At 41.2% G+C, this 26,881-nt stretch overlaps 1 protein-coding gene and 1 long non-coding RNA gene across 3 annotated transcripts in view; one reads left to right on the top strand and one right to left on the bottom strand.

The window, feature by feature from the left end:
- HGSNAT (heparan-alpha-glucosaminide N-acetyltransferase) overlaps positions 1 to 26,881 on the top strand; it is a 44,964-nt gene that overhangs the window by 15,672 nt on the left and 2,411 nt on the right. The window contains exons 3-16 of one of the 2 annotated variants that reach the window (XM_040643198.1): positions 6,925 to 7,061; positions 7,284 to 7,405; positions 10,140 to 10,209; positions 12,420 to 12,489; positions 13,202 to 13,311; positions 15,318 to 15,394; positions 16,130 to 16,160; positions 17,715 to 17,875; positions 19,018 to 19,133; positions 21,136 to 21,257; positions 21,646 to 21,772; positions 24,963 to 25,040; positions 25,631 to 25,701; positions 25,799 to 25,911. In XM_040643198.1, the coding sequence (XP_040499132.1) occupies positions 6,925 to 7,061; positions 7,284 to 7,405; positions 10,140 to 10,209; positions 12,420 to 12,489; positions 13,202 to 13,311; positions 15,318 to 15,394; positions 16,130 to 16,160; positions 17,715 to 17,875; positions 19,018 to 19,133; positions 21,136 to 21,257; positions 21,646 to 21,772; positions 24,963 to 25,040; positions 25,631 to 25,701; positions 25,799 to 25,911 (1,405 nt within the window). Of the gene's footprint in view, positions 1 to 6,924; positions 7,062 to 7,283; positions 7,406 to 10,139; positions 10,210 to 12,419; positions 12,490 to 13,201; positions 13,312 to 15,317; positions 15,395 to 16,129; positions 16,161 to 17,714; positions 17,876 to 19,017; positions 19,134 to 21,135; positions 21,258 to 21,645; positions 21,773 to 23,114; positions 23,202 to 24,962; positions 25,041 to 25,630; positions 25,702 to 25,798; positions 25,912 to 26,881 lie in introns of both variants that reach the window. The other variant, XM_040643199.1, reaches the window with a different exon arrangement.
- LOC103677040 lies at positions 723 to 11,783 on the bottom strand. The gene is made up of 3 exons (XR_572304.2): positions 10,329 to 11,783; positions 5,375 to 5,554; positions 723 to 1,373 (listed from the first exon to the last, which is right to left on the bottom strand). It is a non-coding gene; the product is annotated as an uncharacterized LOC103677040 (long non-coding RNA).

Raw genomic sequence — 26,881 nt, 5'->3', positions numbered from 1 at the left:
AAGACATATAATCAGGGAGAATGCCTAGCAGTGAGCAACATCAGTCTCTTCTCTTTTCCCCTCCCCATCTTTTAAAAACTCAGTTCTTGGTGATGAGTGAAAGTGATAGACCATGTTTTATTTTACTCCTCTGCCTGATGCATAACCCCATTGCTGGACCAGAGAAGGAAGGAGTGAGACACCTGGGTATTCTCCAAGGGCAAAGTAGTGAGGACAACGGGGAGGCTCAGGTTGAGGTGTGGCATTTATTCCAGGGATCTGCCCTCCTGATGATAAAGGATTTATTTATTTTTATTAAGTTTTAAATTTTATTTATTTATTTATTTATTTATTTATTTATTTTTAAAGATTTTATTTATTTATTTGACAGAGAGAGACAGCCGGCGAGAGAGGGAACACAAGCAGGGGGAGTGGGAGAGGAAGAAGCAGCCTCCCAGTGGAGAAGCCCGATGTGGGGCTCAATCCCAGAATGCCGGGATCACGCCCTGAGCCGAAGGCAGACGCTCAACCACTGCGCTACCCAGGCGCCCCAAGTTTTTAATTTTAATTCCAGTACAGTTAACATACAGTGTTGAGATTAGTTTCAGGTGTACAATGCGGTGATTCAACAACTCTGTACATTACTCAGTGCTCAGGAAGTGGACTCTTAATTCCCATCACCTATTTCCCCCTCCCCCCACTCATCTGCCCTCTGGGAACCATCAGTTTGTTCTCTATAGTTAAGAGTCTGTTTCCTGGTTTTTGCCTCTCTCTCCTTTTTTTTTCTTTGCTTCCTTGTTGATAAAGGATTTATTTTATCTGAAGGTACAGCTCCTAGACCTTGTTGCTTTTTAAATACAAGGCTACTCTTCTATGTAAAATAAAATATTCTCTATTTCCAAATTGAGCATTTGAATGTACTGCTTTCAAAGGAGGAATTTTTATTTTATTTATTTTAAATTTTTATTTATGTAATTTTTCTTAGTGGGGGGCAGAGGGGCAGAGAGAGAATCTTAAGCGGGCTCCACGCCCAGCATGGAGCCAGAGGTGGGGCTTGATCTCACAACCCTGAGATCGTGACCTGAGCCGAAATCAAGAGTCAGATGCCCAACCAGCTGAGCCACCCAGGCTTCCCCACAGGAGGAATTTTAATGTACAGATTTTCCTCCAATGGGTTGCAACCCACTGTAGAAAATACAGTGAGATGAAAATACATTTAAAACACCTAACCTACTGGACATCATAGCTTAGTCTAGCCAACCTTAAATGCACTCAGAATACTTACACTATCCTACGGTGTATCATTTGTTAACCCTCATGATTGCATGGCTGACTGGGCACTTTGGCTTGCTGCTGCTGTCCACCATCATGAAAAAGGGTCCTTCGGCATATATCTAGCCCAAGAGAAGGTGAAAATTCAAAATTCCAAGTACATTTCTACTGAATGCATATCACTTTCATACGGTCATAAAGTTGCAAAACCATAGGGACTTGTTCACTGTAAATAGCTTTAAAAAGCAAACAAAAGAACCCCCAGTATGGGTACCAACTAAAGAGGGGATGAAGGAGTACGTGATCCCTCCTTGTTTTGATTAAGGCCATCGAGAGCTCTCTAAAGTAAGGTGAAGCAAAGAAAATCTAGAATGTTAAAAAAAACAGCAAAGACAAAGGAAAGATACACCAGCCTATGAGAAGGACCTAAAAAGAAACCTGAAAAAAAATCAATAATAGCTGAATTTCAAAGCCACAAATAATTCAGAGAATGAGCAAAATGTCTTCTAAAAAGACAATAATGGCCTAACATTTATGGAAAAACAAGTTCAGGGGAAGAAAAAAGCACATTTCCGGGTATTAACCATAGGGCAAGTAAAGCATCCTTAGAATAAAAAAAGAAAAGTGGAATCAGTGGTATAAAACAGTGATGCTGGTGACACATCAGAGAATCAACAGAAGAATTAGCTACATGCGACTAGTTCAGGAAAAAGACTGTTAAAAGAGCATGAGGGTGCCTGAGTGGCTTAGTCGGTTAAGCATCAGACTCTTGATTTTGGCTCAGGTCATGATCTCAGGGTCCTGAGATCAGCCCAAGTAGGGTTTCACACTCAGCGGGGAGTCTGCTTGAGATTCTTTCCCTCGGCCCCTCGCCCCGCATGCATGTTCTCTCTCTCTCACTCTCTCTCTCAAATAAATCTTTACAAAAAAAAAAACCACAACAAAACAGCATGGAGATAATTATGTTTTAGGAAAATGAGTAAAGGAGTGGTAGAGTTTGCACTTAAACATAATTGTAAAAAATGTCCCATAATTGCAGAAAAGACCTTAGCCTGGAAATTGGAAAGACATTTATGAGCCTGTAATGTTAGATAACCAGAAAATGCTATTGAGACATAACCTTTTGAAAATTCTGAACATTAATGATCATTTAAAAATCTTTAAGCAAATATAGAGGCAGACATTCAAAGGAAAGCAAATTATAATAATCTGTATTTTGTAAACCAGATAATAAATATCTGGGAATGGGAGACTTATAGGTGAAGGAAATCAGTTATCTGGTTAGACAATTTCCTTTCCTCTTTATCTCTCTTCCCTTAAAGTAGAAACACTTAAAATCCATACACGTTGAAAAACACATAAACATTGAAAAAATGTGTAGATTTCATAGCTTCAAGACAGCTAAAGATACCTGTGTGTCAGCAAGTGCTTTTGAAAAGAGAACCAAAATTGGAGGAAGGTTAGTATTGTAATGTTAACTATGAGTAATCATTATAACTGACTACGTAAAAATAAGATGAAAATGAGAAAAAAAGAAAAGAAAAAGAAAATTGCTTTTTAGCATCCTAAACGGTATTCCTCAGGGGATCTGGAGGAGGCAAGAAGGGAAAAGCAGTGAGTGGGAGACAGAAATCTGGGCTTTCATTGCAGTGAAGGTGATCTGTTACTTTTGACTGTTAATTATTTTCAGACATAAATTAGAATAAACAAGGCCATTTCATTTTTTTTAACTAGACATGTTCTAAGTATGATAAAAATAATAGTTAATATTACCATATCTTTAAAATATTATTAAAAATATACAATATGGAAAATATATAAATGACAAGACAATAAAAGTAGAGGAAGGAATTCAGGGTGAGCAAGTCTAGACTAATTGCAACAAATACAAACGGATTAACTTGCATAAAAGTAAAACTCAGTTGTATTAAAATATTGTGAATAATTTCAAATTCCTTTTGGAAAAAGGAAAGTTATACATAAATACATTGACTAATAACATATTGAAGACTAAAATCTGAGACTATTGTACTTTAAAAGAATACATCAAAAACAAAAAGACATATGCACTGTTACTTTCATGAGGTCGACCTGGGAATAAGGGGGCCAGTCAGGCTTTGCATTTGCATAAATAAGTGAAATGTTAATACTAAAATAGAAGCACACCAATCAAAAGGCTTGGGATTGAGATGGGCCCCTACAACACATAGAAAGTAATGGTAGGGGGCACCGGCGTGGCTCAGTTGGTTAAGCATCTGACTCTTCATATCACGATCTCAGGGTCGTGAGATCGAGCCCCACATCGGGCTCTGCGCTCAGCCTGTAGTCTGCTCGAGATTCTCTCTCCTTCTTCCTCTGCCCTTCCTGCTCATGTTCTCTCTCTTTCTCTCTCTCTCTCAAACAAATAAATGAAGTGTGCCTGGGTGGCTCAGTTGGTTAAGTGGCTGACTCTTGATTTTGGCTCAGGTCGTGATCTCAGGGTCCTGGGATTGAGCCCCACATCGACTCCCTGCTGAGCTGGGGAGTCTGCTTGTGGATTCTCTCACTCCTCTACCTGTGTCCCTCCCTGTGCTCTCTCTATCTCTAAAAATAAATAAATAAACCTTTACAATAAATAAATCTTAAAAAAAAAAAAAAGAGTGGTGGTAGAAACTACAGGACAAAACTGTGGTGAGAAATAAGCATTCACTATTATCAGACTCATTAGGGTTTAAGGATTGAACGGGTGAACTGAACCAGACCAGAAAGTGATAGAGTGGAGTGGTTAAGAGCATGGATTCTGCAGCCAGGGTGCCTGGTCTGAATCCTGCCTCTGTCACTCCCTGCCTGTGAAGATGAGAGAAAACTTAAAATGAGTCAAGAGATGATTTTGTTTTGTTTTGTTTCGCTTTTGCTTTTTTAAGTAGGTTCCATGCCCAGTGTGGAGCCCAGTGCGGGGCTTGAACTCATAACCCTGAGATCAAGACCTGAGCTGAGATTAAGAGTCAGATACTTAACCAGCTGAGCCAGCCAGATGCCCCAATAGATGATTTTTTTTAAAGATTGTATTTATTTATTTGTCAGAGAGAGAGAGCACAAGCAGGGGGTTTTGGGAGCAGAGGCAGAGGGAGAAGCAGACTCCCTGCAGAGCAGGGAGCCTGATGCAGGGCTCAATCCCAGGACCCTGGGATCATGACCCGAGCCCAAGGCAGACACTTAACCAACTGAGCCACCTAGGAGTCTCCCCCACCTTTTTTTTTTAAGAGAGGGAGAGCGTGTGGGTGGAGTAGGGGGAAGAGGAACAGAGGGAGAGAGAGAATCTTAAGCAGGCTTCATGCCCAACACAGAGCCCAATGTGGGGGCTCAATCTTACAACCCTGAGATCATGACCTGAGCCCAAATCAAGAGTTGGAAGCTTAACCGACTGAGCCACTCAGGCGCCCCAAGAGATGATTTTTTAAAAATAAAAGTTACACAATTGATAAATTACTGATAAATAGAAATTAATAAAATTAGAAATTAGGATATGCATAACCACTGTAATTAAAATAATTATGGTCAAATGAACAGTTTATAAGCTGATAAATTCAAAACTCAAAATGATTTCCTTCAAAAAATATGATATGAAGATTGATTCAAGAAATTAAGAACATAAATAGATCAGCCACTGATTAAGAAATCTGGAAAGTTATAATGAATTTCTCCATCTAGAAATATATAATTTTTTCTACATTTTCAAATAATAAAGAATTACCAGTTTATACAAACTAACCTAAATAAAAGCTCCCTCCCCCCTGAAAATGATGGCTCAATATCTGATTTATTCTGCTGTATAGATAGGGTGTTAATCTTAAAATCTGGCCAAGACAGGAAAAGACATGCAGGTCATACTTTTTAATCAAAGTTGGTGTAACACTCTTAAATAAAATTCTATCAGGTAGAATAAGTTAACATATTGAAAGATTTATTTATGATGACTTACATTTTTATCCCTGGGGATAAAGTTCATGAATAGAGTTCATACATAAAGACAATAAGGAAATTTTAGGGCGAAAATACAGGTTAAATGGAGAGATAGCCAATATACTCTGATACGAAGACTAAACATAGAAAAAATGGTGGTATTTCTCAAATTAATTCATACCTTTAACACAGTTGCTGTTAACGTAGCAATGGCTACTTTATAGAATCTACGTAAATCCTTCCCACACTGATAGGAAAAAGTAAATGGCAAGAAGATCGACGGATGGCCTCAAAGAACAGGCAGTAGGGAGACTTGCTGCACCAAATAAGATGCATTACCAAGTCGCAACCACTTGTGTAGCTGAAAAAGAGAAAGGAAGACAGTGGGCCAAAGTAAATCTAAGAAGTAGAATCTAATTTACATGAGAATTTAACCTAAATGTTACAACTGAAACCATGGGGACGGTATTTAGAATTATTGTATACCATTTGTCAACTACTATGTGGATTCGAGTTAAAAGAACCTCACAAACATAAAAAATATTTTAAAAAATACATTTTTAAACTAATGAATAGAAGAAATAGCCAGCCAGATTAGTATGTATACTGTATAAGACATTAAAAACTTGTAATTAAAAATACGAGAATATAACAAGATAAAAAGGAAAGCACTAGAATGGGGAAATATTTGAGATAGTTTAAAGTTTAATATTGCAGTATGTGAGGACAGATTTCTAAGATTATATTCAAGGGGATTTTGTGTCTAACAGATGGTTCATACCATAAGACATATAAAATAACAAAAGAATATTGGATTATTTAATCTACTGATAATTTAAAATATAATCTTAATGCTGTGATATCATAAATATTTAGTACATGAACAAAAAGAGGAATGATTTTTAAATCCTGGTAAGGCTAATGAGAAACAAATGTACTGTAATTTTTCTTGTTGAGTACTGTTTGGCCACATATAACAAGAACCATTAAAATGGTTTTTTTAAAAAGATTTATTTATTTATTTGAGGGGGAGTGCAGAGGGAGAGGGAGAGAGAAACCCAGGCCGACTCTGCACTGAGTGCAGAGCCTAACACGGGGGCTCGATCCCATGACCCTGAGATCACGACCTGAGCCAAAACCAAGAGTTGGACGCTTAACAGACTGCACCACCCAGGTGCCCCTAATAAAATGATTATTTTTTTTTATCCAGTAACCTTATTTTTGGAAATGTATTTTAGGGAAAGAATTTAAAGGAATAAGAACATCATGTGTAGGTCTTTGAAAACAAGATAATTTATATAAATTATATATAATATAAATTATAAAAATTATACTGTGTCTTTAAAAACATAATTTATATAAATGATACACAAATAGATAAAACAAAAAAGCTTGGAAAGCAGTCTAAATACTCACAATTTTAGTATTTAATGGACTATAATGCAACCATTAAAAATTTTAAATATGCAAATTAGATGGAATCATGGAGATTTACTTGTATGTAATATGTAAAACAATGGAATGCAAGACAGCATATGCTGTATTTATTACTTCGGTGAAAAATTTACACATAGTGATATAGGCAAATTTTATCTCAGTTATTGGAATTTAAGTGTTTTTTATAAGGACGAAGGAAAGGTCATCTCAGGAGTTAGGTGGATATTCATATGCGCTGACAATCAGCAGCCTTTCAGACTCCTCTAACAGTTTGCTTGTGTTTCTGTTGTACAGTGCTTGTTTCAAGTACTGGTGAATGTTTCCTGGAGTGGGAAACCTGGGAAGCCTAGCATTGCCGCGGTGGTGGTGAGCACCCAGCATGGATCTCTCCTGCAGCTTAATGACACCTTGGAAGAGAAAGAAGTCTGTAGGTTTGTACCTGCTTTGACGTGACCCTACTGACGCCTGTGGTTTCTGTCTAGTTTTTGTTCCCTATTTGGTGTTTAGCGTTTCCTTCCTTCAGAGTATTTTTTTAATATCTTTCCCAGTCAGCCCTCAGGAATGCCTGTCACTCTGCCTTGATGACATTACCATAATCCAACTCCTTATGTCCTAATCTAACCATTTTTCCTTATTTTGCCATATCTTTGTAGGCTGGAATACACATTTGGAGAATTTGGAAACTATTCACTCTTGGTAAAGCAGGCGCCTAATGGAGTCAATGAAACTGCTTGTGACATAGTTGTCAACAAGAATCCCATTGACAGTAACCTTCGTATGTATATGCTCTTTGTTGAATTTTTGTTTTAAATTTGTGTTTTAAAGGTTTTAGTTTTTGAGTACTGTTTGCGGCACTGTGTACTTTAAAAGCTGGATTATATGTTATCTATCATATTTAGTTATGGTATATTTATAATGTATTGATTGTGTCATTGGTGTATACCAAGAAAATGATGTGATATATAAGAAAATTATACGATCAACATATTCTCATAGATGTTATTTAGTTTAATTATGAAGCATAAATAACCCAAAAAAAGTTAATGCAATAGAAAGAAACTAGAAATGGGGCAAATGACTGTCAAGTATCTTTCCTTGTTTTAGGATAGAGGACACAGTATTTCCTGTATGAGTCTTACAGGGACAGTCCAGAAGTCCCTTAGATTAAGGAGGGACTGTTCATTCTCTAATAACTCCACTGAAGAAAATCTACCAGTCTGACGGGCGCCTGGGTGGCCCAGTCAGTTAAGCATCTGCCTTTTGCTCAGGTCATGATGCCAGGGTCCTGGGATCGAGCCCTGCATCAGGTTCCCTGATTAGTGGGGAGTCTGCTTCTCCCTCTCCCTCTCCCCCCTCCCCCCTGCTCATGTTCTCTCTTGCTTTCAAATAAATAAAATCTTAAAAAAGAAAAAGAAAATCTGTCCGTCTGAGCCACCCAGTAGATAAGATAATAAATCCCTATGGCATTAATAAGTACTGTTCACAGTGCATCTTTTGGAAACCATAGGGTCATGTCAAAAGAATGGAAGAGCCAACATGAAAGGGCCAACATGGACCAGGTTAAGCATTAAAAATAGAATAATGAATGTAATTGATGGAAACCCATTGAATCTACAAAAACCAATGAGTCCCTTATGAAACTTAAAAGAATGGGGGCACCTGGGTGGCTCAGTCGTTAAGCATCTGCCTTTGGCTCAGGGCGTGATCCCAGGGTTCTGGGATCGAGCCCTGCATCGGGCTCCCTGCTCAGCTGGGAGCCTGCTTCTTCCTCTCCCACTCCCCCTGCTTGTGTTCCCTCTCTCGCTGGCTGTCTGTCTCTCTGTCAAATGAATAAATAAAATCTTAAAAAAAAAAAAAAAAAGGAAGAAGAAGAACAGAGTCCCTTCCCTAAACAGAGAGAATACTTTGGTTGCCTCCGGGGGTAACAAGGACACCTGATAACTGGAGTGACTTAAAATTGTTAATTGAAAGGAAGGATCTAACTATTTATCCTGCCTTTCCTGTTTTAATTGTACTTTAGGATAACTAAGTAGTCTGAGATGATGAGGGTAAATTCTTTAAGGAGTTATTCCAACTAATACATGTGGCAGAATGGCAGACTATTTCGTAACCCTTAATGAAGGAATTGGTGTAGGCAAAAGTCATGAGTGGATGAAACCATTGCATGAAAGAGGAACTGGCACTGGAGGGCCAGGCTTCCCCCAGCTGAATGTGGGCATCGGGCACATGGTCAGCCACCCCAGGTGCACCTGATGTGGGGAGCAGGAAAGACACAGCACCATCTGTGAAGCATTCTTGCCCCAAAAAGTTGAACTTTGTTAGTCAATCCTCTACAGCTAATTGCCCATTTGCAGAACATTTGGAGGCTAGAACAAGCTCAGTGACCCCAAGAGGAACAGACCGACAGATCTAGAATATGAGACATCCTCATAGACAACTTGTTTCAAACAAGTCTAAATGTGACTAAAGAGGCATAACGAGCAAATAGAAAATGTGAGCCTTGTTTGTATCCTGACCTAAACACACTAACTACAAAAAGCATTTTTGAAATAACTAGAAAAATTAGAATATGTACTCTGTTAGCCAGAGAGTTTTTAATGATATGGTGTATGTAAACATGTATATAACAAAAGGCCCATTTTTAACAATCTTTTAATTTTGGAATAGTTTTTGACTTACAGAAACACTACAGAAAAGCATTCCCATATAAACCTCCCAGCTTTCCCTAAACCCCTAAACTATATAATCATAGTACAGTCACCCGTATATAATGATTGAAACCAGGACGTTATCGTTAGTATAGTGCTATTAACTGATGCATAGGCTTTTCAGATTTCTCTCTTGTCCCTTCAAGGCCCGTTCTTTGGTCCGGGATGCAGTCCAGGATCCCGCAGCCCATTTAGTTGTTAGGTTTCTGCAGCCTTTCTTTGTCTTTTGTGACCTTGACACTTTTGAAGAGGACTGGCCAGTTATTTTGTTATTTGCACTTGCTCGCTGTTTTCTTACAGCTAGGTAGAGGGCATGCATTTTTGGTAGATGACTCTAGAAGCCTTCCCAATGGGCCACATCAGGGGTTTCACAATGCCAACATGTCTTTTGTGAGGCCTGTGCTTTAGAGATACGTACTGAAGATGGACGGGGAAATGACGTGATGTCTGGGATTTGCTTAAAAATACTTGAGGCAAAAAAAAAGGAGGCAGAGTAGCAACAGATGAAGCAAGAGTGACAGTATCTTGATAATTCTAGAATCTGGGTAATGGGTATGTGTGGGCGTATTATGCAAATCTCCGTTCTTTTGTGTATGTTTGATATTTTTCATAATGAAAATGACGACTCCCCTAATGATGGGTGTTCTCAAGTGTTTATAGGAAAGTTAGCAGAAGAATATAGGCTTTTCCTTCACTTGTTTTGTTTGCATTTTTTAATTTACAGATTAATTATAGTGACATAACAGCTTCGATGCTTATGATGACATTTTGGTGATACGGTGTTTTCTTTGATTTTTATAGCTGTGTGTATTGCGTTCCTCGTTGGTGTGGCGCTCATCATTGCAGTATTCTTTCTGAGGTTCTTGTTGAGGTAAGCAGTTGTTAGGGGAGGACACAATTGGGGGAAGTAGAATATAGAAAAAAATATATTCAGGAAGGCTAGTTTGATCCTTTCAGTGACCGTTATTCTTTGATTAAATGAATACTTACCTGTGTCCACCATTCCCGGTCCAGCCCAGGGTACTAGGGATTGATGTAGAATAAGAGATGGTCCCTGACTTCAGGAAAATGATAACCTAGTTCGAATGGATCTTTGCCTTCAATCCTCCCGAATGGCTGAAAACAGAGAAAAAAATGCTTGAGAAGTCATTATTTCCAGAGGGATCTCACAGCCTGCCTTTGTAGTGAGTGGGGATGGCCTGGGCTGATCTCACGAGGCAGCTGCTGCACTGTACTGTTCTCCCTCCTGTCCGGCCCTGATCCCTGAGGCCACCCCTCTGGTCCAGCTTCCCAGCTCCTGCCAGCCGGGCGTCCAGTGGCAGAGATGGAGGTTGGGGCGCTGGACCTCCAGACCTCGGTGTGGACTCGCTTTTCCGTGGTTGGGACTGGCAGCTTGGCGAGGGGATTCCTTCTCCTCTCTCTGCCTGGTTAACAGCAAGTCTGGTGAGAGTGAATGAATAGACTGGAAAAGAAAAAGTCACAGATCCAGGCCTGGCAGATCACCTTTCAAAGGAAAGCTCTCTCATGTTTTTAAAGGAGTAAGATTGATGGAATTTTCACATGCTCAGCCTATTAGGGTCTGGAAGGATCACAAGATTTTATGGGTGAGCTGTATTCAAACTGGAAGGAAGAAAACCTAGTCTTCTAAGTCTGCTGCCTCGAGGAAACCTAGCAGCTTTGGGGAGTTCATGCGCTCTGACTCTCTCCTTTGTGCATCCTAGAAATACAATGATATGTAAGGGTAAAAGAACTACTTGCTCAGAAGCAGATTTTTAACCCAACTGCTTTTTAGGGGCAAAGTATAATTTCAGCAGAAGAGTTTGTTTGAATTAGGATATTATCTTGTCAATCTTTTGATAAGATGCAAATACTTTTCCAGTTTATTTCAGTGTTTTCATTTGGTCCTTTTACTATGAATGGATCTATGGTGTCACTTTCTAAAGTAATTGGTAGCTGATCTTGAGCTCTTGCAAAGGGAAGAAATTCCATCTCCTTCCACTGTGGAATTGAAACTCCTTGTAGCATGTGGGTCTGCCTCTGCAGCCCTGCAGGCAGGATGCTATGCTGGCAAAGCGGGAGTCCCTTGTCCCTTGCTCCAGCACTTTCCAGCGTGCCCCCGGAAGTCCAGGGATGTTAGGCTGTATTGGAACCAGATCAGAATCTGAGGCGGTAGTAAGAATATTGGATCTCTCTCCTTTTGCTGGGAGGACAAGCATGTACAAGAAAATTAAATGAATCATGGAACATTACAGCAAAAACTAAGGATATACTGTATGGTGACTAACATAACATAATAAAAGATTATTATTAAAAAAAAAGTGGTTGCTCAGGGCCATCTTCGTAATACTTCTTAGAATATATTCCTACATTCACTGGGAGGTTATTCGTGAGGACCATTAAATTAGAACTCAAAGATTCTGTCATTCTATATTAATGACATTAATAAAAACAGATCTATATAAATAAAAAAAAAGAAAATTAAGTGCATTTCTAAAATTTTAATTTTTAAATACCTTCTCCTTTCACCCCTCCTTAGATGTCTCGATTTTAGTATTTTTTATGTGATGGTGATGTTATCAGTGCTGAATAAAGTAGAAATAGGAGTGAGTTGTGGGGAATAAAGAGAAGAAATAAGAATATATGCATTACATTAGTGGGTCATGTTTAGAGACTGATTTGAACAATTAAACTGGAGAAAAAACTTACGAGACAGAAATTGAACTGACTGATGATACTAAGGACCTTAATTACTGATAATATTTTAAAATGTAATAATAGAACTACAGTTCTGTTAAAAAAAGGGGGGGTTGTTTATCTTTTAGAGCAACAAACTGCAGTATTTATGGGTTAAATGATACCATGTTTGGGATTCTTTAAAACAGTCTCAGGTAGGCAAGGGGGCAGGGGGTGGGAGTGTGGATGAAGTAAGATCCACCACGCTTAAAGACACTTTAAAATGTTTAATTCTTTGACTTGCATAGATTATGAACTTCAAATGAATTTTTTTTCGATACAGTAGCCAATCATTTTGAAAATTCTGCCAAAGAAAATAAATTAACTGAGCTTTTTATTTATTTACAGTTTGGACGACTTTCATAATTGGATTTCTAAAGCAATAAATTCTCGGGAAACTGATCGCCTCATCAATTCTGTGAGTTATTAGAATGCATCATGTGTGGCCTGGGCGGTTTTCTAGATTTGGAATTTATAAGTCCCTATTTAATAATCTTTATTATCTGGTTTAATTAATCTTATTTATATTGTGGAAGGCCAGGTCGGTCGTGTGTGCTGTATCCTTCATAAGGAGCAGGCAGCCTTCTCTTCGGCTCTGGTGAAGGGCAGCATCCCCTTCTCTTTCCTGGTAGGGTTGGAACTTTGGGTTGCATTATATGCACGGCGTGGAGACATTTTTCTCTCTGCTGGCAGCACTGTTGAATCGATCCAGTTAAGTAGAGAGTGTCAAGAAAAAAACAAAAGAATAGAGCCATCAATATGAAATCTACAAATTGAATGCCTCCTGTGGTGATTAAACATATTACTCATGTTAATAAATTCATTATAGACATAATGTATGTCCATTTATGGACATATTTGCTTGTACCCTTGTACCAGATGCACGTATGGACCAGTTCTTTGTGGTTGTTCATCAGGATGGCAGCTGCAAGCTCAGCAGATGGCACAGAATTCAAATCATGTGAAAAACTAAACCTCTGGGTGGGATCTTTACAAAAGGAAATTAAAGGATTGTTCAGAACAATGCTTTTTAGCTCTCCAATCTGTTAATTTCTTCCCTAAAAACCAGAAAACTGAAATTAACTGACTAGTCTTACCACCTGGCATGTTTCTCTCCCCGTTTTCTGAAGGAGCTGGGGTCTCCAAGCAGGGCAGGCTCCATCGGTGGCGATGCTCAGCTGGAAGCCTGGCATCCGCCCGCTGCATCGCCGCGCCTCCGCTGTGTGGACACATTCAGGGGGTATGTGGGGCTCCCTTGGGACATCGATAGTCTAGGATTACATGTTTACACATGAACACACTTTTAAGGTATTTTACATATCTTTTTTTGTAGGGTAGGCAGGACTTCTTGCTGTAAAAATAAATCAGTGGCCTCTTCTTCCTCCAAAACGGTCATGACAACAAATATAAAGTTGCTAGAGAGGAATCAAGGCATGAGGCCAGAACCAGTTTCCACTGGTATGTAGATTCTGCTGAGTTAGGGTCACGTGGGCAGGCAGCAGCACGCGGGGCCTCCCTGTCCATCCGCACCCCCGTGTCCCATCAGACAAATGAAACACCAGCATGCGCCAGCCCCGGCCCTTCCCCATTGCTCGCCAAGTAGTAGTATCAGGCCCTCTGGGAAGCAAATGCGGAGTCCTACAGCAAGTTGTTACTTTAGAGTTCAGGTAGAAGAGTGAGGGCCAGGAACCAACTCTGAAATAAAGTACAAAACCAGATAGCTGAAAATAACCATGTAGGTGTTAGGCCTTCCATGTCTGCCCATGGAGGGCTTTTATTTTTTATTTTTTAATTAAGATTATTTATTTGAGAGAGAGAGAGTAGGAGATGGGGGAGAGAGAGTAGAAGAAGCAGACTCCTCACTGAGTTGAGGAACCCCTGCGGGGCTTGATCTCAGGACCCTGGGATCATGACCTGAACTGAAGGCAGACACTTAACTGGCTGAGCCATCTCACGGAGGGCTTTGAAATTCCAGTGATAATTATAATTCTATCCCAGCCTTCCCAGACCCTGAGTGCTCCTGGGGTGCATTTTAGAAGCCAAGCAATAATAAGAATAATAACCATTGCTAAGGATTTTTGACTCATCCTGTGCCACGCACAGTTCTTACTTGTCATAGTTTATTCAGTCTCTTCACAATCCTGTGAGGCATACACTTTCAATATGCCTGTTGTACAGATGAAGAGACCGGGCCACAGAGTTAAGTAACATGTCTGAGGTCACTTGGGGACTACGTGGGATGGCTGGGATCTGACTCCAGGAGTTGGGCCACAGATAACCGCAGTGACACATTCAAGTCTTCATTCTTCAGTACCCTGCGGAATTAGCATCAAACAGTAGCACATTCAGAGTCTATTTTATCGTATTCCTTTTTCTTTTTTTTTAGGAGAGGGATGGGGAGAGGGGCAGAGGGAGAGAGAGAATCTTATACAGGCTCCACTCCCTCCGTGGAGCCCGATGCAGGACTCGATCTCACAACCCTGAGATCATGACCTGAGCTGAAACCAAGAGTCAGAAGTTTAACTGACTGAGCCACCCAGATATCCCTATTCCTCTTTCTTTTTGATTCTCATTGCTGCTTTTGGAGATGAGATGTTTGCAGGTAGATAGGAACTAACATTTATTTAGTGCCTAAAATGTGCCACACGTTCGTTAGGCACATGATATACATTATTTTCCTCAGGGATCCCTGTGGGTGTGTTTCCCTGTCTTACAGAGAAGCACACTGAGGTAACTAATGAGAGTCTTATCCTAATAAGAGTTGAGGGCCCATGATTTGAGCCCTCAGCTCTAATGACTGGATGCCTTCTACTACAGTTCTTTAACCTGCAACATCTAAGTAATTAGCACAGAATTGAGTGATGGGAAAGGTTTTGCTTTGTTTCCAAGTTATACAGTTCAGTGTCAGTGTAAATTTCTCTTAAATCATGTTGGCGGGGCACCTGGATGGCTCAGTCGGTTGAGTGTCCGACTCTTGATCTCAGCTCAGGTCTTGATCTCAGGGTCATGAGTTCGAGCCCCATGTGGAGCCTCGTTTAAAAAAAAGAAAGAAATCATGTTGGAAATGTTGGCAACCACAGGGCTTTGTGTAGGGCCCTAATTGTAGTGATTAGAAATAATAGTTCCCTGCTCTTTAAGTGTATCTGTGTTGTGACTGCCCCTGTGAGTATAAGTGTGTCTCTTACAGTTGGGCCATTCCCTGTCACATGGGCAAGCCCTGAAAGTGTGCTCTGTGCTGCTTTACAGGATAGCTCTCATCCTCATGGTCTTTGTTAATTATGGAGGAGGAAGATATTGGTACTTCAGACACTCAAGTTGGAATGGTAAGATATTTTTTCTAAAAGTAGTATTGCTGGCGTAGGACCCCTCAGAGAATTGTGGACAAGAGAACCTCTCAGCATCCCCTCAGGAGCTTAGAGACGAGGCCCCACCAGCCTCCTTTGAGCGCTGATCTCCTGCCCCCATAGAATGACCTTTGGAGGAAGCTGTTAACCCTTTTGTTCTTGCTTTCGTGTGCTGTGGCCTTGTAATGCTTTACTGTGATAACACGTGGACGCCCAAGTCTCTGTTGCAGGGCTGTGGGACTCTGCAGAAGCTGTTAAGAATTTAGTTGTAAATGATTCTTGTCATATTCTAGATATGCCTTTTATTACAGCCACATGGGAGTTCTGCCTTCTAAGACTCATGGTCCTCCTCGGGGTGCCATTGAACTCAGGTTGGTCTGAGTGGTGCTGAGTAATGGCTATGAATCTGGCTCAGTAGCTGGTTTAAAAATGGATTTTGAATAACACTGCTTGAGGATGACAGAGTTGTCCACAGACTTCTACTCTGGCTCTCCCCTGCCCAGTCATGTTCTTAGGAACTGCCCCAGGCCTGGTGACTGGTTCCAGAGTCCCCAGGGAGTATCTGTGTGTGTTACTTCACAGTGTTTTCCTGCGAACTCTCTATGTGAGTTTACTTTCCATATATATCAGTATATAATGGAGCCATTCTAGATTTAGGAAGTATTTACATTCTAGAGTCTTTTTCCTTACTCTTGTGCTTATGTTATTCTCCAGGACTGACGGTGGCTGACCTTGTATTCCCATGGTGAGTTGCAGTCTACCACCGGCTCTTCCATAGGTTATCCAAGTGTCCACTTGATGCTGGAGCCTTTCTCCGAGACCATCCTTGAGTTCTGGGCCACAGGCCTGTGTTGCTCACAGGTCCTTCCAAAAGTTGTGTTACTGGATAGCTCTTATACTTGGTATAGGGCTTATTGAAAACCTGCATATAAAAGATGAGTGATTTCACAGGGAACATGTTGTTCTTGTAGATATGGTATGCAAGATCCCAGGGTCTTGTAGGAAATTATAAATTCTGAGAATGTAGTTAAATCCCACTAATCCTGACAATAAGTATAAAAATCATATTTCCTAAAAGAAATGTAATATATTGGTATCAGGAGATTCTGGTAAGTGTGTAACAGGGCAATGATAGTATTAATTAAAATTTAAAGTAATACAGGAGCGACCCACCCTATCTCTGATCATCTGTGGCTTGTTCACCTTGTTAAGGGACCCTGACTTCCTGTACAATGTGGGATTTGTGTCTTTGTCTGTGATGCTTTGAGTGACCTTGTCCCATCTTTAGGAGGTAGTACTAGTTATTAGTTTATGTCTTTGGTCCCTTGTGTTTCATCACTAATGTGAATTCAGGGTTTCTTGCAGGGGAGCTGGGGTTCTTGTTTGAGACAGTTTTGGGTAAGAGGAAGTTTTACGTGCCTGAAGATCTGGTAATTATTTACGTACATTCTTTTTTTTTTTTTTTTTTTTAAGATTTTATTTATTAGAGAGAGACTGTGCAAGAACAAGGGCAGAGGGAGAAGCAGACTCTCGGCTGAGCAGGGAGCCCGATGCAGGACTCAATCCTAGAACCCTGGGATCATGACCTGAGCCGAGGGCAGACTCTTAACCAACTGAGCCACCCAGACTCCCCATTTATGGACATTCTTTACGAGGTTCCCTATAGGAAGTGTGTTCCTATTCCTGTTACTAGACACTTTTATCCAATTAGGTGACCCCAAGAAAGGAAGCCAGCGGACATCAAGGAATGTAGCAAGAGCAAACTCTCACCTCTGTTAACCCCACACTCAATCATTGGAAAGATTGCTATTCTTTTTTTTTTTTTTAAGGAGTTAATTTAGTATAATAAAGGGAAGAAAAGAGGTGTGTGGCTCAGACAAAATTAGGAAAAGAAATATAGCTTTCATTTTTCTTTCAGGAGAAAGAGTGAATTTAGAAATGATTGACATGTGTTGTTTGTTGCTCAGCGACTTTGAGGGCGTGCTCGTGAATGTCCAGTTGTTTTGATTCTAGTATCTTCATCATTGTTTCTCTTTAATAATAAATGGGAGACTTGTCCTTGGAAATTGCACTCAGCCCTGAAGAACTTTCCTTCTGGAATAGGACTTGAAGGTGCACAAACCTTATAGTCTAACAGGGTTATGTTCTGATTCTTCCTCCAGTGTTATTTCGGTGATTGGCTACTTTAGAAAAATCATGTATTGCTTCTTTTATGTAGTAGATTATAAAATATTAGTGACATATAGTCAAAAAGCCACCCTAGAAATGACCATCTCTTAATAACTGTCTTTTTTTCTAGGTTTGTATTTATTATGGGATCTTCAGTTTTCCTATCAATGACTTCCATACTGCAGCGAGGTTGTTCAAAATTCAAATTGCTGGGGAAAATTGCATGGAGGAGTTTCCTGTTAATCTGTATAGGAGTAGTCATTGTGAACCCCAATTATTGCCTTGGTCCATGTAAGTATTTTTTCCCCTCTGTTAGTATATATTCTGATTGAAATATGGAAGCTACATGTCATAATTTAAAAGAAATGTAATTCTTCCATCTCAGGTACAAGCAAAAAGATCAGTTATTAGAAAAGTGTATACCTGGTTGTATAACTTCGGGCATTCTTGCTACTGTCTTGGGACTTCAGACCTGGGAAGAGCTTCTGAGACCACTCAGACACTTCTGTTGTGTGAAGGAAGACTCTGAGTCCCAGAGAGATTGACGTGCTTTCTGTGGATCTTCTAAGTGCAGGAACAGAGTAGTAGGCCAGATCAGGTCAGCTGGTTCTAGACCCTGCCCTTCTGCCACTTTGAATTCATCGACTTTCACAATAAAGCAGTTGTGTGGTAGTTCAAGAATCCACCTTTGTCGTCACCTGTATGCCCGCTGGGTTGCTGGGAAGGAATACCTTTGTTATTGTTTTAGCAGTGTGAGTGAGACAGGAAGGCCGAGGGAAGGACGCACACCCCATGCTTGAGGCCCACATCAGGGTCAGGGAAGGCAGTAGTTGGCTGTACTCAAGGGGCTTACAGTGGCATTAGCAAAACAGGACACAATTATGTGGACAATAGCCAGATGGTCCCCTTGGACAAGAAGCGCTAAGAGTAGGCATCTGGAGGATGTAGAGGTCACTTCCATTTGGGGTCAGAAGGAAAGGTGTCCTGTAATAGTTTATTCAGTGCATCTCCAAAAAGTGGGCCACTGCTCCCAGAATGCATCATAGGGTTCATTACGTGGTCACACTCTTCCAGTGATGTAGCCATGTAGCCTGTAAGACAGGGAGAGCCTGTTGGTGGCCTGTGCTGGCTCTGCAAGTTGCTGTTGCACTAAATCCGTACCCAGAATGACAAAGGGCCAGGAGAAGAACCTCTCCTGCAGTCCTTGCTTTATCTCACACCCAAGGAACACATGTGTTCTTATCCCCGTGTCCCACCTCGCCACTTCCTGCTGTGAGCTTGAGCCAAGTCCCCTATATATTCCTATCTCCAAGAGCCTAGAAAGCAACTTAAGTGTGATAAAGGTATGTTTTCCCCTGTAGAAAACAATAATGTTGTCTTGGGCAGGAGGAGGAATGCTGGCTAACACTTCACCTAATTTGTGCCTTCTGCAGTGTCTTGGGATAAGGTGCGAATTCCTGGCGTGCTCCAGAGGCTGGGGGTGACCTACTTTGTGGTTGCTGTGTTAGAGCTCATCTTTGCTAAACCTGTGCCTGAAAGCTGTGTCTCGGTGAGAAATCCTGCTTTTAAACACAGGGGAGGCGGGGGGTGGGAATCACTGTATGATTTTCAGAACCTTCTTTAGTTCTGAGCACAATACTGTATCTCAGTAGACTCCTTAACTCTGTTAGTCAAGTGCATTCTTTTTTCCTTCAATTAGTTATTTTCCTTTAGTCTTTACATCAGTCTTTTTTCTCTGTTGTGGGGAAAAAAACACATGAGATCTACCCTCTTAATAAAATTTTAAATGTCTGGTAATCAAATGCATTTTGACAGCATTAAATAATATCACCATCATCCAATTTGCTAGTTCAGTCTTTGGGGGCATTACTGCCAATTTTTCCATTTCCTTGTAGTACAAGATATATAGAAAACTCACAAAACATTTCAGTATCTATATAGAGGCTGTGAAGATTCAACTTGGAGGAGAAATGCCAAGGTAGGGTAGAGGAGAATGGCAGTATTGTCATTGGCTGTCCTAGGCTATTTCGCACTTCTTATTTGTGGGAAGTATGTGAGAGTCTCACTTCTTTCGCGATTGCTTTCCATCTTACTATAAATTGCTCTGTTGAGTTATGCAGGTGGAGTTTTTTTTTCCCCTAGTAGAGATAAAAATTCAGGAAGAAATGTTTAAATTCTTCCACTTAGGATCCTTCTTAAATAAAGCTGTATTTGTTTCTAGCTCCTTTCTGTATATGTAACTAGCAAGTTCATCATTGAATCCCAGATTTTCTTGGCTCTTCCTGTAATGATTGCTTGGTTATATGTCCTTGGAGTGCCTTGGATCATAATTCATTTACCTACTCTGCCCGCTGTGTCATTGTATGTGTACCCTCTGCTGTGGGTTTGCTTGAAGTGAAGCGAGACTAGACATGACTGTGGGCTTTGTTAGTCACTTGGGACCTAAGGTCTGTGGAGGCTCATCTGCTGCCCCCACAATGGAGCGAGGGTTTGGGTGGGACACCAAGAATAGGTGGGCTGTACTCCTTCCTTCAGTCAGGACAGCTCCAAAAGTTTACTTTTCATTTTCCTTTCTTAAAATGTATTTTTTAAATAGCTTTTTAAATGACAGCGTTATTGAGATATATTTCACATACCATAAAGCTCACAAGTTTGAAGTGTGCAATTCAATGATATTTAGTATATTCACAGAGTTGTGCAGTCATCACCACTACCCAATTCTAGAACATTTTCATTACCCCACAAGAAACCCTGTACTCAGTACCAACCACTTACTGTTCCCCCCTAGTTCCCCAGCCCCAGACAACCCCTCATCCACTTTCTGTCTGTGTAGATTTACCTATTTTGGACATTTCACATAAATGGAATTCTACAATATGTGCCTTTCTGTTTGGTTTCTTTCACTTAGCATATTTTTCAAGGGCCATGTATTGGTGCTTTATTCCTTTTTACTGCTGAATAATACTATATTTTATGAATGTACCACTTTTTAGATAAATTCATCAGTTGATGAGCATTTGACTTATTTCCATTCTTTGGCTAGTATGAGTAAAGATTCTATGTATATTTGTGTACAAGTTTTTGTGTGAACATCTGTTTTCAGTTCTCTTGGATATAGGAGTAGAATTGTCCAGTGATTTTTTTTTTCTGTAAGATTTTATTTATTTATTTATTCAGAGAGCGAGCATGAGTGGGGGGAGGGGCAGACGGAGAGGGAGAGAGAGAATCCCAAGCAGACTCCATGCTGAACACAGAGCCTGATGCAGGGCTTGATCTCACCTGAGCCAAAATCAAGAGTTGGACACTTAACTAAGTATCCAAATCCCATCCAGTGATTTGTTTTTAACTAATGTTTTACTACGGTATTTCATGGTGAGGGTCAGGTAGACCACATAATGTATATGAAATAAACATGCATCTATTTTTGTATTACTACTGTAAAAGCCAACAGAAGAATCACCAGGAATTTCCCAGATACATTTACTGCATGTTTTCTCCTCTTCTACTTACATGTAGTTCATATATGTTTTTTTTTATAACCCCTCACTCAGGAGAGAAGCTGCTTTTCCCTTCGAGACATCATCTTTAGCTGGCCCCAGTGGCTCTTCATTCTGATGCTGGAAAGCATTTGGCTGGGCTTGACATTCTTCTTGCCTGTTCCTGGATGTCCTACGTAAGTGAGCCCATGTAGGTAATCCCTTTTTGCATGCCTTTTCTGCCACGTCAGAGCTTCTGGGGTGAGAGTTTGCAGATTTCCTGAGGGAGAGGAACTTGCTTTCACTCTTTCTTTTCCTTGGAGGCATCATGTGTCTTGAGAGAGGAGTTTGGTGTATGTCCAGCGGAATGCCTCTGTGAGGCTTTTCCAGGGTCTGTCTGAAGGGAAGTTGGGCTGCCCACCTTAGCTTGTGGGGAGTAGTCAAGTCAGAAGAGCATTGGTGAGGAGGGCGTGGCGCCGAGGGGTCTCCGTGTTTGAGGCTTCTTGTTGGGTTGCGACAGTTGCCAGGATGAACCTTATTCCTGCTGAAGTCTTATCAATTAAGTACATGTTTTCACTTTCCCAGTGGTTATCTCGGCCCTGGTGGCATTGGAGATTGGGGGAAGTATCCAAATTGTACTGGAGGAGCTGCTGGCTACATTGACCGCCTGCTTCTGGGAGATGACCACATTTACCAGCATCCTTCTTCTGCCGTGAGTGAGCCTAGCTTGTACTTCAGCTAGACCCTCGGGAGCTCTGAAGTGACGGAAAACAGAAAGGGCTGGCCAACTGGAAACTCTGTCCATTTAACAAACTATGATGGGAACTAATTTTTATTTGAAAAGTTGGCTGATTTAGGAAATGTAATGTTTATTATGGGGCTCTGTGTATCCATTACTTTGGATTTGGAAGTGCAGAAGCAGTGGATCAAGCTTGTGGTGGCGTGCTTTTCCCTGTGGCTCAGGTCAGACTCACTGGCAGCAGATTCTGAGGCCTAGATTCATATGTAGGAAGCTTATCGGGCCATCCTTTTGGGATCAGCCCCTGCTGGGGATCAAAGGAAGCAGGAATAGGCAGCAGGAGTAGTCACACAAGGCCTTAGCTCATCTCCTGGGGGGCTAGACTGGTGCTTTAGAGTTGTTCTGAATTGGAGTGAGGGATCGGGCCGTTGGATGTGGACTGCCCCCAGCAAGGGAGTGTGACTCCTGGAGAGGCAGCTCTCTTCAGTCAGGGACAGATCCTGAAAAGGGACTTGGCTGAGAGCTTTTGGCCATTAGTATTTCTATCAGCTCTGGGAATGAATACTTTAGTCCTGAGAGGGGTGGGCAGGGGGATGTCTGGGTGATCCACTGTGGATCTGTTTCCAAATTTCTGCAGTTTCTACATGAACATTTGTTTTATAATAAAATAATACAGATATATTTTTAAATGTAATTTGCCATAAAGGAAGTTAGGAAGAACAGCTTTTTTTTTTTTTTTTTTTAGATTTTATTTATTTATTTGACAGAGAGAGAGAGAGACAGCCAGCGAGAGAGGGAACACAAGCAGGGCGAGTGGGAGAGGAAGAAGCAGGCTCCCAGCAGTGGAGCCCGACATGGGGCTCGATCCCAGGACCCTGGGATCAGGCCCTGAGCCGAAGGCAAATGCTTAACGACTGAGTCACCCAGGCATCCCAGGAACAGCTTTTTGATCTTACAATAGGGTTGATCTTACAATAGGGTTGACCAAAGAGAGTCAGCCTGGCAGTTACGAAGGTCTCAGGCATAGTGTTGGAACTGGTTAGGGATGCATCAGGTCACCGGCTCCTGAAGTTGAAGTGGCTGCTTGGGGTCATGGCTCATCCCGGGCTCTGCATTCCCTTCTGGTATCACACACCCCACACTTCGTTGATCTGAAGTATTCTGCCTATAATCCCCACAAGTTGGCCCTGAATTTCTGCAGCAAAAATGGAAAACATTGAATTCTGGAGTGTATGCAAGTTTGTATTTGATCTCTGAGTTGTTTGTGTGCATTTCACAGTCAGTGAGTCCTGCCTTCTTCTTCTGTTTTGTTAAGGTGCTTTATCACACTGAGGTGGCCTATGATCCAGAGGGAATTTTAGGGACCATCAACTCCATTGTGATGGCATTTTTAGGAATTCAGGTATTCGTTCATTTCATTAGGGTGTACATTTTTCTGACAGTTAATGATTATTCATTCATCACTAATTCAAAAAGTATTTCATTAAAACAAGTCATTGGAAGCATACATTCTATGGTCTAATAAATTCTTTTGTATGTGACAGATTGTCAAAACTAGAAGTTACTAAAATTCAGCACATGGAAATAATTAGGTATAATTCCTATATGTCTCCCCCTCCCCCCAAATTTTCATTGTTTATATGGCTTATCTTGGCAATGGAGGCATAGTAATTTCTGGGTAAAAGGTCTCCCTGCTGGAATGTGCAGAATGTTTGGGTACTGGGTGTTGGGAAGTCCCTGTGTCCCCATTTGTCACATTTATTTCTTTTGTGCACACTCCGTATGGTTTCAGGTTATGCATATTGTATGCCAGAGTCAATACAGGTTGTTCTTGGTTTATCTCACATGCAATTTTGTTAAAATTCTGAGGAGTCTAGATTTTCTTTCCCCTAAAGTTTTCCTTATTGATGTTTGAAACTATTATTTGAGCAGAGCTAACTGGGGGGAGGGAAAAGCCTGTAAAGTAGCTGATGGAAGGCTCTGATGAAAATATTCATGTCCATGTGGCTTTTGAGTACTTGAAATGTGGCTAGTATGACCAAGGAACAAAATTTTAAACTTCATTTCATTTTAATTAATTTAAATTTAATTTCAAATAGTTTCCTGTGGCTAGTGGCTGCCATATTGGACAGTGCAGGTCCAATTTGGCAATTAATATTTAGAAATACTGCTCTATACTCACCCCTATAGCACTTTATAGTTCACAGTGGGTGCTTTCACATATGTTCATTTAATCCCTGCATCTGCAGATCTGCAGGGGTGAATCTGCACCCACAAGAGCAGCCTGGGGTAGGGTTAGGAGTACAGACCGGGGGCCACACTGGCTGGGCTTGAGCCCTGCTCTCCCACTTTCCAGCTGGGTAGCCTCGGGCATGTTCATCCATCTGTGCTCCGATAGCACCTACTTCAGAAAGGTGTTGAGAGGACTGAATAAGTTAATTCATGTAAAATTCTAAGAACTGGCAAATAGAAAAAATTCATAAATTTTAGCTTTAGTTACAAATTATTATGAACATATTCTTATCCTTTGATGTTTTTCAGAAATTAATTCCTAATTTCAGGGGATTTGGGGGCAAAGTCCAGATTGTACTGTTTCTGTTTCTGCCTCTAGTTCCACCCTGTCCCTCCTCTGTACTGCTGCCAGAGCGGGCCATCCAGCAGGCCAGTCTGGGCTGGTCCCTTGTGACTGTTTTTTTGGCGTGGGGGGAGAAGTGACTTTCCTGAGCTCCCTCTCATGCATGGGAGAAAGCCCATGCCTCACCAGTGAGATCCTCAAGCCCACCTGCCTCCCACCTTCCCGCCCTTCCCAACCCTCTAGCCTTTCTCAGTGACCTGCAGCTCAGGGACGCATGTTCTTTCAGCCATTTGACCAGTTTCGGTGCATGCTGTTCCATTCTGCCCAGATGTCCTTCCTGCTTTGCACTGGTAGCCTCAACCAGATGGCTCTTCCTCTCTGGCGTGTCCTCCCATCCTCCTGAGGAGTCCCCTGTGCCTTGGTGGCCAGCCGTCAAGGGCAGGGGTGACGTTCCATTCCTCTTGGTGATCCCCGCGTCTAGCAGCGTGCCTGGCAGATCAGTCTGTTGAGTGAATAGGACGGTGGATTAATATGAAACACGAATATACCTTAAGCAGTTCTCTTGGTCATCTGTGTTTTCTTCTCCAGGCAGGAAAAATACTCTTGTATTACAAGGATCAGACCAAAGATATTCTGATCAGATTCACTGCCTGGTGTTGTTTTCTAGTAAGTAACTGGCATTTCTCACTAAAATCCTGTCCATACAAGCTTCAAAGAAAGAAAATGTTCAGCAGCACTGGACAGCAGCTGTCACCACAGCACAGGAGTTACATTCTTCACAGGAACAGCGGAGAGGAACACATCTTTACACCTCAACTCTCAGGTTTATTTTCTTAGGCAAATGTCTACAAATTCTTATGTTTGCCTTTGAACGGCCAGCCGGAATCGTGAGGAAATAGTGTAGGTCCTGGTGGGGAGCCAGACCAGGAAGAGCACAGTAACAGCTTCCAGAGGTCTGCTTCCAGATTTCCCAGTGACGGAGAGTTGAAAGTTGGGCTGTTCATTTTATCCCTCATGTTTCCTCTCTAATTTATTTATTACTTTACCTTCGACTCAAGAGAATGCTTTGGAGATTTTTGTTTTGGAGAACATTTTTAGTTATGCATCTTGAAAATAGTTTTCCACTTAAAAAAAAAATAGAAGACACAATTTTCAGCCCTCCCTACGTAACTAAATCACATATTTTCCAGTTTTGATACACAGTTGTTTTTTGAGATTATTATTAAAAAAACTAACATCCTTCTCCCCCATTATAGGGGCTTATTTCTGTTGCGTTGACGAAAGTTTCTGAAAATGAAGGCTTTATTCCAATAAACAAAAATCTGTGGTAGGTATAGAAAATAGTGTCATTTTAATGTTGGGTTGATCTTCCTGACGTTGGATGTGCTCCTCAGGAGCCCTGAAACACCTCATTTGCCTTGTAGGTCCATTTCGTATGTCACCACACTGAGCTCCTTTGCCTTCTTCATCCTGCTTATCCTCTATCCCATTGTGGATGTGAAGGGACTGTGGACGGGAACCCCATTCTTCTACCCAGGTAAACAAACCTCTTAAGCTCGGAGTTGATGATGGTGACCTAGTGGGCCAGCCCAGAGACAGCTGAGCATGCCTAGTGCTGCGACCTCGGGCCACGGTCCCCAGCGGCAGGTTTCCAAGATGCAGGCTGAGGGAGAAGGCAGCTGGGGCTACATGCAGGACGTGCCTGGCCTGTTCCAAAGCAGTCCACCCATTTTATCTGTTTAGATTGTGGGGTCACAACCAAGTTGCACTTGTTTCTTCAGGCAATCCTGAGTTGTGGAGCATCAGAATCGATCCAGGGCATATCATTCAGTTTCTAATGCTTCAGCAATGGGGCCATGCCTTTTTTCTGAGTATAAATGTACTACCTTATAGATGATACATAAGAAATATCAAGAGATGGTATCAAGAGATAAATGGAATGGTTTTGATGCAATTCTACCAGAAGACTGAGGGATAGACCCGATCATTTTTTTGTAAAGATTAATTTATTTATTTGAGAGAAAGAGAGAATGTGCATGCAGGGTGGGGAGGGGCAGAAGGAGAGAGAGAGAGAGAGAGAGAGAGAGTGAAAATCTCAAGCAGACCCCGCACTGAACACAGATCCCGCCTTGGGGCCTGATCCCAGGACCCTGTGATCATGACCTGAGCTGAAAGCAAGAGTCGGACGCTTAACTGACTGAGCACCTAGGCACCCTAGACCCAGTCATTTCAGTGACTCACTTCAGCCCTCCAATTCTAGTGATGGTTACATTTTTCTGACTTCAAGTTTCTGGTCTAGAAAAGATAAGTTCATGATTTTGGCTCTCCTTGCAGATTTAGTATTCAAGAATTACATCGTTATAAATATTTTCTAATTCTTGATCTAGCTTACACTTAAGCATTTAAGATATACATTACTTATTTTTGGCAGTGGCCAATAATATAAGTGTGTGCTTTTTGTTTTTTTCATTGGACTAAAGTCAAATTTCAAGAATTAAATACATGAT

The sequence above is a fragment of the Ursus maritimus genome, unplaced genomic scaffold (genome assembly GCF_017311325.1).
Source record: "Ursus maritimus isolate PB19 unplaced genomic scaffold, ASM1731132v1 scaffold_28, whole genome shotgun sequence".
Classification (NCBI taxonomy): domain Eukaryota; kingdom Metazoa; phylum Chordata; class Mammalia; order Carnivora; family Ursidae; genus Ursus; species Ursus maritimus.
Note: the sequence above shows the minus strand (reverse complement) of the source record. Positions and strands in the feature narration are given on the sequence as shown.